Source organism: Podarcis tiliguerta (genome assembly GCF_965153285.1).
Source record: "Podarcis tiliguerta genome assembly, chromosome: 1".
Taxonomy (NCBI): domain Eukaryota; kingdom Metazoa; phylum Chordata; class Lepidosauria; order Squamata; family Lacertidae; genus Podarcis; species Podarcis tiliguerta.
This window is the reverse complement of record NC_139534.1, coordinates 129,084,082-129,098,211: the sequence shown is the minus strand read 5'-3', so window position 1 is coordinate 129,098,211 and position 14,130 is coordinate 129,084,082. Positions and strand designations below refer to the sequence as shown.

The 14,130-nt window shown below is 49.4% G+C and overlaps 1 protein-coding gene across 2 annotated transcripts in view; it reads left to right on the top strand.

The window, feature by feature from the left end:
• Window positions 1-574: 574 nt before the first annotated feature.
• The window catches only part of SLC35F4 (solute carrier family 35 member F4), a 143,748-nt gene continuing 130,192 nt past the window's right edge, over window positions 575-14,130 (top strand). Inside the window, exon 1 of one of the 2 annotated variants that reach the window (XM_083438033.1) lies at window positions 575-718. In XM_083438033.1, the coding sequence (XP_083294159.1) occupies window positions 616-718 (103 nt within the window). In that variant the 5' untranslated portion in view covers window positions 575-615. The remainder of the gene's footprint in view (window positions 719-14,130) is intronic. The other variant, XM_083438035.1, reaches the window with a different exon arrangement.

Below are 14,130 nucleotides of genomic sequence, written 5' to 3'. Positions count from 1 at the left end.
AATCCCCACCTTTAGAACCCACGTTCCTCTTCCCTTCCCCCCTTACCCAAAACGTGGCTCTCCTGATGCTCTTAAGGGGTCTTCAACGAGGAGGCAAAACACGACCCACAACACGCTTGGTCCATTGCCCCCCCCCCATCCTACCAAACTTTTGCTCCCTGTCGGTGCTTTGCAGCTTCGTTGTGGCTGTGTCTCCCCCCCCCCCCATAAAAGGACCAGGAATAGGAAGGGGGACTGGATAGCCCTGGGGGAAAGTGCGCAAAAACTTCTAGGTGGCCGGCGTGGGTGCGTGTTGGGAGGGGGGCGCATTTGGACGGAGGAGGAGGTTGGCTCAGCTGGCGAGAGGGAGGGGAGGGAGAAGTGGAAGGGGGGGGGAGAAGAGAGAGAGGCTGCAGCCTCTGCGATCATGCGGAGGAGCCGCTCTTTCCACGGTGGAGAAGCAGCGATAGCAGCAGCAGCAGCAGCAGCAGCGCAGGCATCCCCGAGCGCAGACGGATCGCGCCCCTCCCGGGTCGTGTCCGCCTCCACCGCCTCGCCCCCGGCTCCCCTCTGCGCCGTCCCGGGCTGGCTCCGCCGCCGCTGTCCCCGGCCGAGCTGCCCCCGCAGCCGCTCTGCATGGACGTCAAGGCGGCGCCCAACGGGGTGGCCACCATCGAGGACCGGATCCTGCGCATCACCGGCTACTATGGATACTACCCGGGCTATTCCAGCCAGAAAAGTGAGCGCGAGTGCCGTGATCCGGGGAGGGGGGGGGGAAGGATCTTGGAAGGGGGGGGTATTTCGAAATATTATATGAAATATTATTTTTTTGGAGAGGGGGTCTGTTTCTCCGGTGGGGGGGGGGGAGAAAACTGCAGAGAAGTAAGTGACTCCTTGGTGGGGGGGGGGTCGGGGTGCGGGGGGGGGGAGAGAACAAGCCAGGATCCCTCCATCTCTTACGTTTGCACGCTCCCCCCCCCCTTTGCAGCTCTAAAGTGGGAGGGGGGGAGAAGAGAAAGTGCGATGGATTCTGGGGAGGGGGCGGTGGAGAGGGGAAAGTGGGGGGGGGGCTGGTCTGTGTCTTCCTTGCTTGTGTGTGTGTGGGGGGGTGTCCTCTCCAGACCCCTTTTGCATTTTAAGCCGCTTTGTGATGCGCTGTGGAGGGTGGTTGTTGCAAAATTGTGCACAGTTTTTTGTTTTAAAAAGGTTGTATTTGGGGTGTATGTGTGCGTAAAAGCACGAAGGAGCCTGCAGAGTGTGTGTGTGTGTGTGTGTGTGCACGTGTGAAAGAGAGGTTTGCTGCTGCTGCTGGCTAGCAGCTCTTGAGGACTTGCCGCATCAAGTGTCGAGGGGCACGTGGGAACGGGCTGCCCGTGGGATGGGGCTGCAGTAATCGTGCGGGGAGGTCGACCCTGCTGCACGTGTGAAGAGGGAGGCACAGACTGCGGTTGTGGAGGGTCTCCTGACAGGTGGCGGACACGACAGAGGTGCTTAAAGTGGTGCCTTGGGTGGAGAAACCGGGGGGGGGGGCACTTCTTTGCACATCATGAGCATGTGGGACTCACCGCCACATGATCCGCTGACAGGTTATCAGCCCAGAGGGATTTTGAAAGGGTTTTGGCCCCAGCCTTGGCTGGTGTTCGGGATGGTGAAATTCAGAGGTAGAAAGTGCTTTGAACCCCACCCTTTGCACTGATTTAGCATGCTTAAGCCTGCAGTCTTTTGCCTGCTTACCTGGGAGTAAGCCCCAATGCAGCCAAGCAGATATGTGCAGAATTGCATTGTGAAGACGGTCTTGGATTTCAGCCAAACTATTTGGAAAAAACACCCCGCGATTCCACATTCTGCAGCGGTGCAACTTTCCTGGAAAAGTTTCAAGATTTTTATTTATTTTAAACATGTATAAACCTCTTTAGTAGAAAGCCAAAAGTGCCTAAGCTGGTGTATTAATAACAGGCCCCGTGATTATTATTATTGTTTGGTGGAATAACAGCAATAATAATTTGCCACCTACAAATAAACATTAGCAGCATTATCTTTTATCATCTGAATCTACTGGGGATCTGTCACCGCTTTGATTTGCAGTCCAGAAAGGGACCACTGGCATTTATTAGAGCTCAACATGATCCTGAGAGGAGGCCAATATTCAAGTTTTACGGGCAACTTTTATAACCTTTCATCTACCTGCAGTGAGGAGTGCGGCTTGTTATGTGCAGAATGGAAAGGATTTTGTCTCTCTGCTAAGAAAACCACATGCCATTGGAACGATAAGATGAACGTTCATTTGTCTAATTTGTCTTGGCTTCTATGTCTTAATTCACTGTAGTGGAAATTCGGATGTAGTTCTTTGGCTTTTCGCTGCTTCTTCTTTTTTGCAATTCTGGCAGAAAGCATGAAATGGCACATTATGGGGGTTGAAAAGGCATTTTAAGGGTGGCTGTGCAACCTGAAGTTCTTAAATCACACGTGCAACCATGGCAGTGGTGAAAGTGAGCAGAAAGACTGCTACGGTTTGTGGTGTCGTGGGAATAGCATCGTAAGATATTGGATGTTTCCATTACAGTGGTACCTTGGGTTAAGTACTTAGTTCATTCCGGAGGTCTGTACTTAACCTGAAACTGTTCTTAACATGAAGCACCACTTTAGCTAATGGGGCCTCCTGCTGCCGCCGCACCGCTGGAGCACGATTTCTGTTCTCTTCCTGAAGCAAAGTTCTTAACCCGAGGTACTATTTCTGGGTTAGCAGAGTCTGTAACCTGAAGTGTATGTAACCTGAAGAGTATGTAACCTGAAGAGTATGTAACCTGAAGCGTATATAACCCGAGGAACTACTAGTTTTGGACCAGGCTTCCCAAAACACTACTTGGGCAGTGATTCATTTTTTAAAAAAGGAGGGGGGTGCTGGAATTTTTCACAACTGGAGTCCTTAATTGTGCAATCATAGAATCATAGATTCTATGATTAGGGACCCTGAGGGTCATCTAGTTCAACCTCTTGCAGTACATGAATCTCAAGCATTCAGTGGTAGAGCATCTACAATCACAGGTTCAATCCCCAGTGTCTCCTTGTAGGCCTCAAGGAGATGCCTGCCTGAAATGGCAGAGAGCTGCTGCCAGCCCGTGTAGACAATATGGAGCTAGATGGACCAGTGGTCCGACTCAGGAAGTATAAGCCAGTGGCCTCTGTTCCTAAGGAGTGCAGAAGGTAAAGGGACCCCTGACCATTAGGTCCAGTCGTGGCTGACTCTGGGGTTGCGGCGCTCATCTCGTTTTATTGGCCAAGGGAGCCGGCGTACAGCTTCCGGGTCATGTGGCCAGCATGACTAAACTGCATCTGCCGAACCAGAGCAGCGCACGGAAACGCCGTTTACCTTCCCGCTAGAGTAGTACCTAGTTATCTACTTGCACTTTGACGTGCTTTCGAACTGCTAGGTTGGCAGGAGCAGGGACCGAGCAATGGGAGCTCACCTAGTCGCGGGGATTCAAACCGGTGACCTTCTGATCGGCAAGTCCTAGGCTCTGTGGTTTAACCCACAGCGCCACCCGTGTCCCAAGAAGCACAGAAAAGGAACGGTTAAGTAATCCAATCTGGGGGACTGGATTTCCTTGGCCAAGCTCTTCCTGCCGATGATGTCGTTGCAGCTAGGAAGTGATGCAAAACATGCTCCTTCTTCCTGATTGGGTATTGTTGTTGTTGTTGTTTAGTTGTTTAGTCATGTCCGACTCTTCGTGACCCCATAGACCACACCACGCCAGGCACTCCTGTCTTCCACTGCCTCCCGCAGTTTGGTCAAACTCATGCTGGTAGCTTCGAGAACACTGTCCCACCATCTCGTCCTCTGTCGTCCCCTTCTCCTTGTGCCCTCCATCTTTCCCAACATCAGGGTCTTTTCCAGGGAGTCTTCTCTTCTCATGAGGTGGCCAAAGTCTTGGAGCCTCAGCTTCAGGATCTGTCCTTCCAGTGAGCACTCAGGGCTGATTTCCTTAAGAATGGAGAGGTTTGATCTTCTTGCAGTCCATGGGACTCTCCAGAGTCTCCTCCAGCACCATAATTCAAAAGCATTCATTCTTCGGCGATCAGCCTTCTTTGTGGTCCAGCTCTCACTTCCTTACATCACTACTGAGAAAACCATGGCTTTAACTATACGGACCTTTGTTGGCAAGGTGATGTCTCTGCTTTTTAAGATTTTAAAATGTTGGTTTCCCTGATTTCCGATTCTTCCCGTAATTTTTGCCATTTTGGCATAATCCGCCAACTTAAATCTGCCATTCGTCTCTGGTGGCCAAGAGGTCTACAGATAGCTTCAAGTCCTGGTGTCTCATCTCTCCCTTCTCAGTTGGAGACAGAGATGCTTTTGGGTACCAGTTGCTGGAAACCACAGGAGGAGAGAGTTGCTCTTGGGCTTGGATCCTGCATCTGGTTATCCACTGTGAGAAGAGGACTCTGGACTCGGTGGGCCACCGGCCTGATCCTGCAGCTGCTTCAAGGTAGCAGGGCCCTGCATTACCTTGGAGTTATCTGTGTTGTCTTCTTTTGGCTTAGGGCCCTCGTAGTTACGGGACCGCCTCTCCTGGTCTGCCCCGGAGAGGACCTTAAGGTCCATGAATACCGGTAATCATAGTTTAGAAGTCCCAGGCCCTAAGGAAGTCAGATCATCCTCCGCCAGGGCCAAGGCCTTTTCAGTGATGGCTCCGACCTGGTGGAATGCTCTGTCCCAGGAGACCAGGGCCCTGCAGGATTTAACTTCCTTCCGCAGGGCCTGTAAGACAGAGCTATTCCACCTGGCTTTCAATTTGAACTTAGCCTGATCTTTTATTCCCCTTCCTTCCCTCCCTCTCCCCTTTTTATGAAGATTCCCAACTCTGGGTTCCCACTGCTAATTCTCCCCTGGTCTCCTCGCTGGCCCAAATAGGACTAATTTAGCCAGCCAGCCCTGGTGATCATCTAATGCTTATTGGATGGATTCCTCCCTAAATTGATTTTTGATTTTATTGTTATTCACGTTTTATACCGTATTTTATGCTGGGGTTTTTTTTGTAGCATTAATTAGGTGTTTTAAATTTGTTGTTAGCAGCCCTGAACCTGGTTTTCTGAACCGGGAAGGGTGGGGTATAAATCAAAAATTATTATTATTATTATTATTTTGCATGGGGTCTGGGGGAAGTCTGGGGGAAGTGACTTCTCATTACTGCAAGCTCTGAGCAGGGTGTGGGTGTGATACATCTGGGCCCCCCCCCTACATGATTACAGCATTTGAGACCTGGCACCTTTGAGCAGAACAGAGCCCCCCCCCCCAAAATATATATGGGTGGGAGTTGGATATGGCTCCTGAACAGGTCTTGTATCACTTTTACAGCCCGTGGCTTCCCCTGAATCATCCTGGGAACCTTAGTTTGTTAAGGATGCTGGCAATCGTACCTCTGCCGGGCGTGGTGAACTACAATTCCCAGGATTCCTTTGGGGGAAGCTTAAAACGTCTTGCAATTGTATCGCGTGGATGTGGCCAGCAGTCTCTTCATATGTTCTTAACTACCCTTTGTTATAATGTCAAAAGGTTGCGCGTATTTGTGGGGGTTGGACTAAATGTCCTCCCGGGGTCCCGTTCCAAGTTGGTGGCTCTCTGGATTCTGGAAGAGAGAAAGAGAAAGATTCTAGAAAAGTGAAAGAGAATCTTCCTCAATGGATCTGGCTTGGCATATTCCCTTGCTTGGTAAATTAGAGGTGATGGGTTGCCATGGGAACCAAATAATAGGCCGATGGCCCTTAATGGTTGGCCTTATAAATGGGCGACTGGGATGCTTCTACCCCTTGCTAAGGAATGTGGTAACCCAACTGTCTGTGAGGAAAGGGCAGCCTCCAGCTGGTAACAGGCTGAGGGCAGAGGCATCGCAGGCTTAAGCTAGATGTGCCCTCGAATGTATAGTAACTTGGGACGGATCCTGTTTCTCCTCCTGATTCTCACTGCCAGATGTCAGCCTGCTTGCACTGTGACATCACAGGAAAGCCCCTTATGCAGACCCTTGGTCCATCTAGTTCAGTATTGTCTGCTCTGACTGGCAGAAGCTCTCCAGGGTTTCAGATGGGGAGCGTTTCCAGCCCTAACTGCTGACATTTGAACCCGGGACCCGCTGCATGCAAAGCTGACAGCTCATTCCCTTAACCAGGAGCCTTGAGGGGCAGCCATGGGATCTCTCCCCTGAATCTCTTCTCTCTATGGGGCGGGCAGGGTATCCATATTGTAGCCTTATTGGAGTTCACCGATTGGGTCTGCGTTGCTCCCGGACAGGAGGAAGGAAGTCAAATTACACCAAGGGTTGGTTCAGAGAAAGAGTTCTTTATTTCTGCTCTCCAGAACAGCAGAAAGGCACCTGCGTGGTCAGTCCACAGCAAGCCCAAAGAAATGAGAAGTTTCATGCAGTATATATATCCTCCAGGCACTCTCTCCCTCCTTCCCCAGGAATCCAGCCACATCAGCCTATACACGCAGGTTGACATCACATATGTTCCTGCTCCGGTATTCTTAACCATAAAAGGGTTTTCCTTCCTGTACTTCTGACCATAAAAGGGTATTCCTGTTCCTACTCTTATCTTGGAGCAAGAGGTCACCAACTCCAAGAACACACTCTGGCGCTGTTCCCGGACTAGGTCTGTGCGTCAGGACGTAAGATAAGACCTAGACATGTCATCCCTACTCCACTGGAACAGCCAAGGTCATCCTTGCCGTCACGAACTGATAAAGGAGAGGGCTCTGAGCACTTGTTTATACAGCCTGGTTTTTGTTTATACATTGACTCAGAGCTCAAGTTAATGGATTTTAGCTAAGGAAAAATAGGGATTTTGGTGCCTGTTTCAAACGGCCTGCACAGTCATTTTTGGGTTTGGGAAACCCGTTCCTTCAATATGGCTCAGTAAGCACTGCATCTCTGGCAGAGTCATGGGGTGTGTGTTTGTGTGTGTGTGTGGACAGTGTATGAACCTAACACAGCTTCATTCATTTTTGGCTGCTGTTTTGTTAACGTTGTTTATTTTGTTTTATAGATTTCAGGTGTTCCATTGATTCGTTAATCATATAGAACGACTCTTGCTTCAATTGTGACGTTTCGCCTATTTTGTAGTTGTCTCTTTGCAAACTGTGTTCTCTAATTGGTTCACTGACGGCCTGTTGATTCTTCACTGTGATTTATGCTGTATCTCTGATGTTCTGTTATTGTGCCACCAAGTTGCTATTATTTATTGTTTGTCGGCCGCTTTGGGAATCATTTGAATCACAGCATAGAAATATAAGCAATCAGTCAAATCAATTAATCGCCGGGGCAGGTCTAACGATAGTGTGACGATGCAGCGGCTCAGGGGTGTAGAAGAAAAACACACTGCGCATGCTCAGAGGCCTATTGAGTCTAGGACTTGGTTGCCAGCCATGGCCAGCCAGACTCTTGTAGGGTGTTAAAGCAAAAGACCCTTTACTGTACCTTGTCTAGAGGAGGGTTGGAAAGTCACTGGCCTTGCAGGTGTTTTTGGACTCCAACGCCCATCAGCTCTAGCCAGCATCTCCAATAGTGAAGGATGATGGTGTAGCCTTCTTAGACTTTACTGATTGGGTCTGCGTTCCTCCTGGGAGGGAGGAAGGAAGTAAAATGACACCAAGGTTGATTCAGAGAAAGAGTTTATTCTGCTGTCCGGATAGCAGAAGGCACTTGCGTGGTCAGTCCACAGCAAGTCCAAAGAAATGAGAGATACATGCAGTATATATATCCTCCAGACATCCTCTCCCCCCTTCCCCAGGAATCCAGCCACGTCAGCTTATACACGCAGGTTGACATCACAGATGTTCCTGCTCCGGCACTCTTAACCATAAAAGGGTATTCCTCTTCCTGTTCCTAAACTCTTATCTTGGAGCAAGAGGTCACCAACTCTAAGAGCACTCCTGGCGCCGTTCCTGGGTCTCTTGTCAGACCTGGCAAGGTCTGTGGTCTTTGTGGTCAGGATGTAAGACCCAGCTGTGCCATCCCTGCTCTACTTTGGAATGGACAAGGCCATTCATTGCCGTCACGGACGGATAAGGGAGAGAGCTTTGAGCACTTGTTTATACAGCTGGGTTTTGGCTCAAGAGCTCAAGTTAAAACATTTTAGAAATGCTCCCTTGGAGAAGGAAAAATGCGGATTTTGGGTCCCATTTCAAACTGACTGCCAGGTCAGGTTTTGGAGTTTGGGAAACCCATTCCTTCAATGGGAGTTGTAGTCTAGCCTTGTCTGGCCTGAGGAATAACAACACATATTCTCTGTTCCGGAAAAGCTGTAGCTGTAAAGAAGATTCTTTGTTTGTTGGCATTTATGTCCCACCTTTTTCTCCAAGGAGCTCAAATGATCACCTGTGGTTCTCCACCTCCCACACAACAACCCTGTGAGGCACGTTTGGCCGAGAGGCAGTGACTGGCCCAATGTCACCCAGTGAACTTTGTGGCCAACTGGAGATTTGAACCCTGGTCTCCCAGGCCGTAGCCCGACACTCTAACCACTGTGCCACCCTGTTACCCATCGGGAAGGTCTTGGGTTCCAATCTCCAGCCTCTCCTGACAGGGCTAAGAAAGACTCCTGCCTAAAACCTTTGAAAGCTGCCACCTGTCTGTGTACGGATGGTACTGAACAGTGCAGACAATGGCTTGGCTTTTTCCTATAATGGACCTTTTGTGTGGTCCTGTGTGTGAAAAGATTCTTTCCTGGACCACATAACACCGGTCCTGAAAGACCTACACTGGCTCCCAGTATGTTTCCAAGCACAATTCAAAGTGTTGGTGCTGACCTTTAAAGCCCTAAACAGCCTCGGCCCAGTATACCTGAAGGAGCGTCTCCACCCCCATCGTTCTGCCCGGACACTGAGGTCCAGCGCCGAGGGCCTTCTGGCGGTTCCCTCATTGCGAGAACTGAGGTTACGGGGAACCAGGCAGAGGGCCTTCTTGGTGGTGGCTCCCGCCCTGTGGAACTCCCTCCCATCAGATGTGAAGGAAATAAGCATCTATCCTATCTTTAAAAGACACCTGAAGGCAGCCCTGTTCAGGGAAGTTTTTAATGTATGACATATTAGTGTATTTTTGGTATTTGTGGAAGCCGCCCAGGGTGGCTGGGGAAACCCAGCCAGATGGGTGGGGTACAAATAATAAAGTATTATTATTATTATTATTATTATTATTATTATTATTATTATCCTCAGGTGTGCCGTTTACATTTTTCCTTCCAGTGTGTAAACTAGGCAGTGTGGGATCAAACCGTTTCCTTCTGTGCTGCCTTAACGGAGAACTTCTCCGGCGAAAGAAATTTCGTTTTAAAGAGCCGAGCCACAAGCGAGCCGCCCTTGCTGGAATAGAACATTTCTGCGCTGGACGGTTTCAATTAGAAACTCTTTGTTTCTTTAAGCTGTAAGACAACCTTCTCGCCCCAAGCAGAAGTGATTCATGTTTATACATGGACGGGAAATGACCCATCGCGGCTTTTACTGCTTTTGGCATAATTTCTCCATTTGGCACGGCCTGAGGTGGCTGTGGACAAGACACTTTTAAAAGGCAGTGATTTAAGGAATGTCCGAGGCGAAAATTCAGACAGAGCTGCACTGGGGAATGCAAAAGATAATCCATAGGTTTTGGGGGACAGGGAAGCTGTGTATATATAGGTCGGGAGACAGGGGAACGGTGACTCCCCTGTTGCTTGGGGACTGGGGAACTGCAAAAAGACCAGTTTCCGCGTCCCTAATTTTCAGAAAGCGGGTGTTTAGAAAGGAGAGAGGGGGATGCGGAAATCCACTTTCCAAATGAGCAATGCAGCTAGCAGTAAATTAAAAAAAGGACGATGCCCGTTACTCCCTCCTAAGCCTTTTGCTCGTGATGAAAGTAAAGAGAATTTGGCATCAAACAACTGTGCTCTTATTGCAGCAAACTGGCAAAGACGATTATGTAAGACAATTGTTTGTAGGGCGCGTCTGACGGCCTTCGCTGATTTGTCTCCTGCCAGCTGTGAGCTTTTGAAGAGGATACTTGAGGCAAAGAGAGAGGATAATGCTTCGGAACGGATGTGCACAAAAGGAGAACAATGTTTCTGTCGTGCGACGAGCAGCGTTCAGAAATGGGCAGAACCTCCCTCCCTCTGTGGCTCCCCCACCCTGGTTACCTGCCCACCACCAGGATTTTTGTTGGTCTGTCGCTTGTTGTTCTTTAGTCGTTTAGTCGTGTCCAACTCTTCGTGACCCCCTGGACCAGAGCATGCCAGACACTCCTGTCTTCCACTGCCTCCCGCAGTTTGGTCAAACTCATGCTGGTAGCTTTGAGAGCACTGTCCCACCATCTCGTCCTCTGTCGTCCCCTTCTCCTTGTGCCCTCAATCTTTCCCAACATCAGGGTCTTTTTCAGGGAGTCTTCTCTTCTCATGAGGTGGCCTCAGCTTCACGGTCTGTCCTTCCAGTGAGCACTCAGGGCTGATTTCCTTCAGAATGGATTGGTTTGATCTTGTCTGTCGCTAAACTTCTTTAAAAAGGTAAAGGGACCCCTGATCATTAGGTCTAGTCATGGCCGACTCTGGGGTTGCGGCGCTCATCTCGCTTTATTGGCCAAGGGAGCCGGCGTGCAGCTTCCGGGTCATGTGGCCAGCATGACTAAGCCGCTTCTGGAGAACCAGAGCAGCGCACGGAAATGCCGTTTACCTTCCTGCCAGAGTGGTACCTATTTATCTACTTGCACTTTGATGTGCTTTCGAGCTGCTAGGTTGGCAGGAACACCAGGAGCTCACCCTATCACAGGGATTGGAACCGCTGACCTTCTGATCAGCAAGCCCTAGGCTCTGTGGTTTATCCCATAGCACCACCCGCGCCCTAAAACTTAAAACCTAAAACCTAAACTTCTTTAAAGGTAAAGGTACCCCTGCCCGTACGGGCCAGTCTTGACAGACTCTAGGGTTGTGCGCCCATCTCACTCAAGAGGCCGGGGGCTAGCGCTGTCTGAAGACACTTCCGGGTCACGTGGCCAGCATGACATGGCTGCTCTGGTGAGCCAGAGCCGCACACGGAACACCGTTTACCTTCCCGCTAGTAAGCGGTCCCTATTTATCTACTTGCCCCCGAGGGTGCTTTCGAACTGCTAGGTGTGCAGGAGCTGGGACCGAAAGACGGGAGCTCACCCTGCCACGGGGATTCGAACCGCTGACCATACGATCGGCAAGTCCTAGGCACTGAGGTTTTACCCACAGCGCCACCCGCCTAAACTTCTTTAGGTTCCTATAAACTTCTCTCAACAGCCTTAGAAATTAGCCATGTGTGTTTTGCGACTGGCGTGTGTTCAATGGCGACCACGTGGAGATCTCTGGATGCCAGTTTGGCGACTGACATCTCCACCTGGCTGGCCCCTCCAGCTTTCTTATGCAGGTCAGCCGATTAGCTGATTTATGGCACCTTTTCCTCCAAGAAGTGCATGGTTAACCCCGCTTCTCCGTTAGTCCCTACGACGACCCTGTGAAGTAGGTTACGAGGCTGCGACTTGATTCTGAGGTCACCCAGTGAGCTTCATGACTAAGTGGGGTTTTGAACACTCATCTCCCGAATCCTAGTTTGGTGCTCTGACCACTACACCACACTGTCTTCCTAGAGTACTTCTGCTATGGGACGGCTCTATAAATTAAGCAGGTAAATAAATATAGGTAAAGGTAAAGGGACCCCTGACCATTAGGTCCAGTCCTGGCCGACTCTGGGGTTGCGGCGCTCATCTCGCTTTATTGGCCGAGGGAGCTGGTGTACAGCTTCTGGGTCATGTGGCCAGCAAGACTAAGCCACTTCTGGCTAACCAGAGCGCACGGAAATGCTGTTTACCTTCCCGCTGGAGCGGTACCTATTTATCTACTTGCACTGGTATGCTTTCGAACTGCTAGGTTGGCAGGAGCAGGGACCGAGCAACGGGAGCTCACCCTGTCATGGGGATTCGAACTGCCGACCTTCTGATCGGCAAGCCCTTGGCTCAGTGGTTTAACCCACAGCGCCACCCGTGTCCCGTAAATAAATATAGGGAGAGCCAAATGTCACTTAGAGAAGGATCTGAACTATTTCCCTTGAAGCTGGAATCTGTTTTATTCTGGATTCTTTTATTGGATGTTTAATGTGTTGCAAACTGTTTTGAGCCCCCCCCCCCTTTAAAACATAAAGCAGTATAGAAATGAAATGGATAAGAATAAATTATAATAATAATAAATTCCATTGCAAAAAAAGGGGCCCAGATATTGCATTGTGGCGACCACAGCCTAGGTTCAAGGTGCCATTAGGCAATTATAGCTTAAATATCTGAGTTTCTGTCACTGCTCAGAGGCACCTCAGAGGCATTGGTTTCTTTCGTAGGTTTTTGGAGGCCCCAACACCCCCTTGAACCTCCACATTTCTGTAACGCTGTCAAGATTTACAGACCTGCCAGAGTGCTTTATCCAAAGATCCATCGCGAAGAAATAAGCAATGAATAATCTGAAACGTCTTTTGGCACCAGCTAGCATCCTGTTTTTAGATACCGCGAGTCCGATTTCAGGTTACATATTGAAACGGCAGAGAAGAGGTCGCAAGGAGCAAACAATAATCTCGGAGAACAAACACAAATAAAAAGCGTCTGCTTTGAGCCGGGAGATCTGGGAAGTCCACGTCCCAATTTGTCGCATTGAAAATGTCAGCTTCTCCATTCCTGTGTGACACGCTAATCTTTTTTCTCAGCCTGTCATTCAGGGAGGTAGCGGAATCTGTCAGTTCTAGAGCATCCACTTTAGAGGCAGAAATACCCCGCCTGAAATCTTAGAGGGCTGAGCTGCTGCCGGTCAGTGTGGGCAGTAAAGGGCTAGATGGACCAGTGGTTTGACTTGGTGTGAATCCATTTCTGATGTTCTTCTGCTAAACAGTTTCCTGTGATCAAAAGCATCGCAATCCTGGAATAAGAGGAAGGGGTCTTCTTATGGATCCGGAATTGGTTAATTAATAATAATAATAATAATTTATTACAGTGGTACCTCGGGTTAAGTACTTAATTCGTTCCGGAGGTCCGTTCTTAACCTGAAACTGTTCTTAACCTGAAGCACCACTTTAGCTAATGGGGCCTCCTACTGCCGCCAGAGCATGATTTCTGTTCTCATCCTGAAGCAAAGTTCTTAACCCGAGGGACTATTTCTGGGTTAGCGGAGTCTGTAACCTGAAGCATATGTAACCTGAAGTGTATGTAACCCGAGGTACCACTGTATTTATACCCTGCCCATCTGGCTGGGTTTCCCCAGCCACTCTGGGCGGCTTCCAACAAAATATTAAAATACAGTCAAACATCAAACATTAAAAGTTTCCCTAAACAGGGCTGCCTTCAGATGTCTTCTAAAAGTCTGTTGTTGTTGTTTTCTTTGACATCTGATGGGAGGGCGTTCCACAGGGCGGGCGCCACCACCGAGAAGGCCCTCTGCCTGGTTCCCTGTAGCTTTGCTCCTCACAATGAGGGAACCGCCAGAAGGCCCTCGGTGCTGGACCTCAGTGTCCGGGTAGAACGATGGGGATGGAGACACTCCTTCAGGTATAGTGGACCAAGGCCGTTAGCAGAGAGTAGGAAAAAACCAGATAGTTCTCCGAATGGAGGGATGCAGAAGGTGGAGATTCCCCAAGGATCAGTATTGGGACCTGTGCTTCATAGCTCTTTCACAAAGTATCTGGAGTCTGAGTCAAGGAGTGAGATAGCCAAGTTTGCTGATGCTACTAAATGGTCCAGGGTCATTAAAACAAAAGGATGGCAAAGAGGTTCAAAAGGAACTCTCCAAATTGAGTGGATTGGCAGGGAAGTGCCGAATGCGAGTCAATGTAAATGGGTCCGTAGGGATAGAGGATGGAGCAAGCTGCTCCGGAAGGTAGGACCCAAATCAACGGCCTCAAGTTACAAGAAAGGAGATTCCGACAAAACACCAGGACAAACCTTCTGATGGTAAGAGCTGTTTGACTGTGGGATGGAAGGCTATGGTGTTGGGTTGTTGGTTTATTTCATCAATCTATGATTGATAGGGTGGTACCCAGAGATTATGTAGAGTGCACTTAACATTCTTCTAGTCTGCGGTGATAAACAGGGGATGTATATAGTTAGATAGGAAGGTCATGACATCACTTAGAGACTTGGA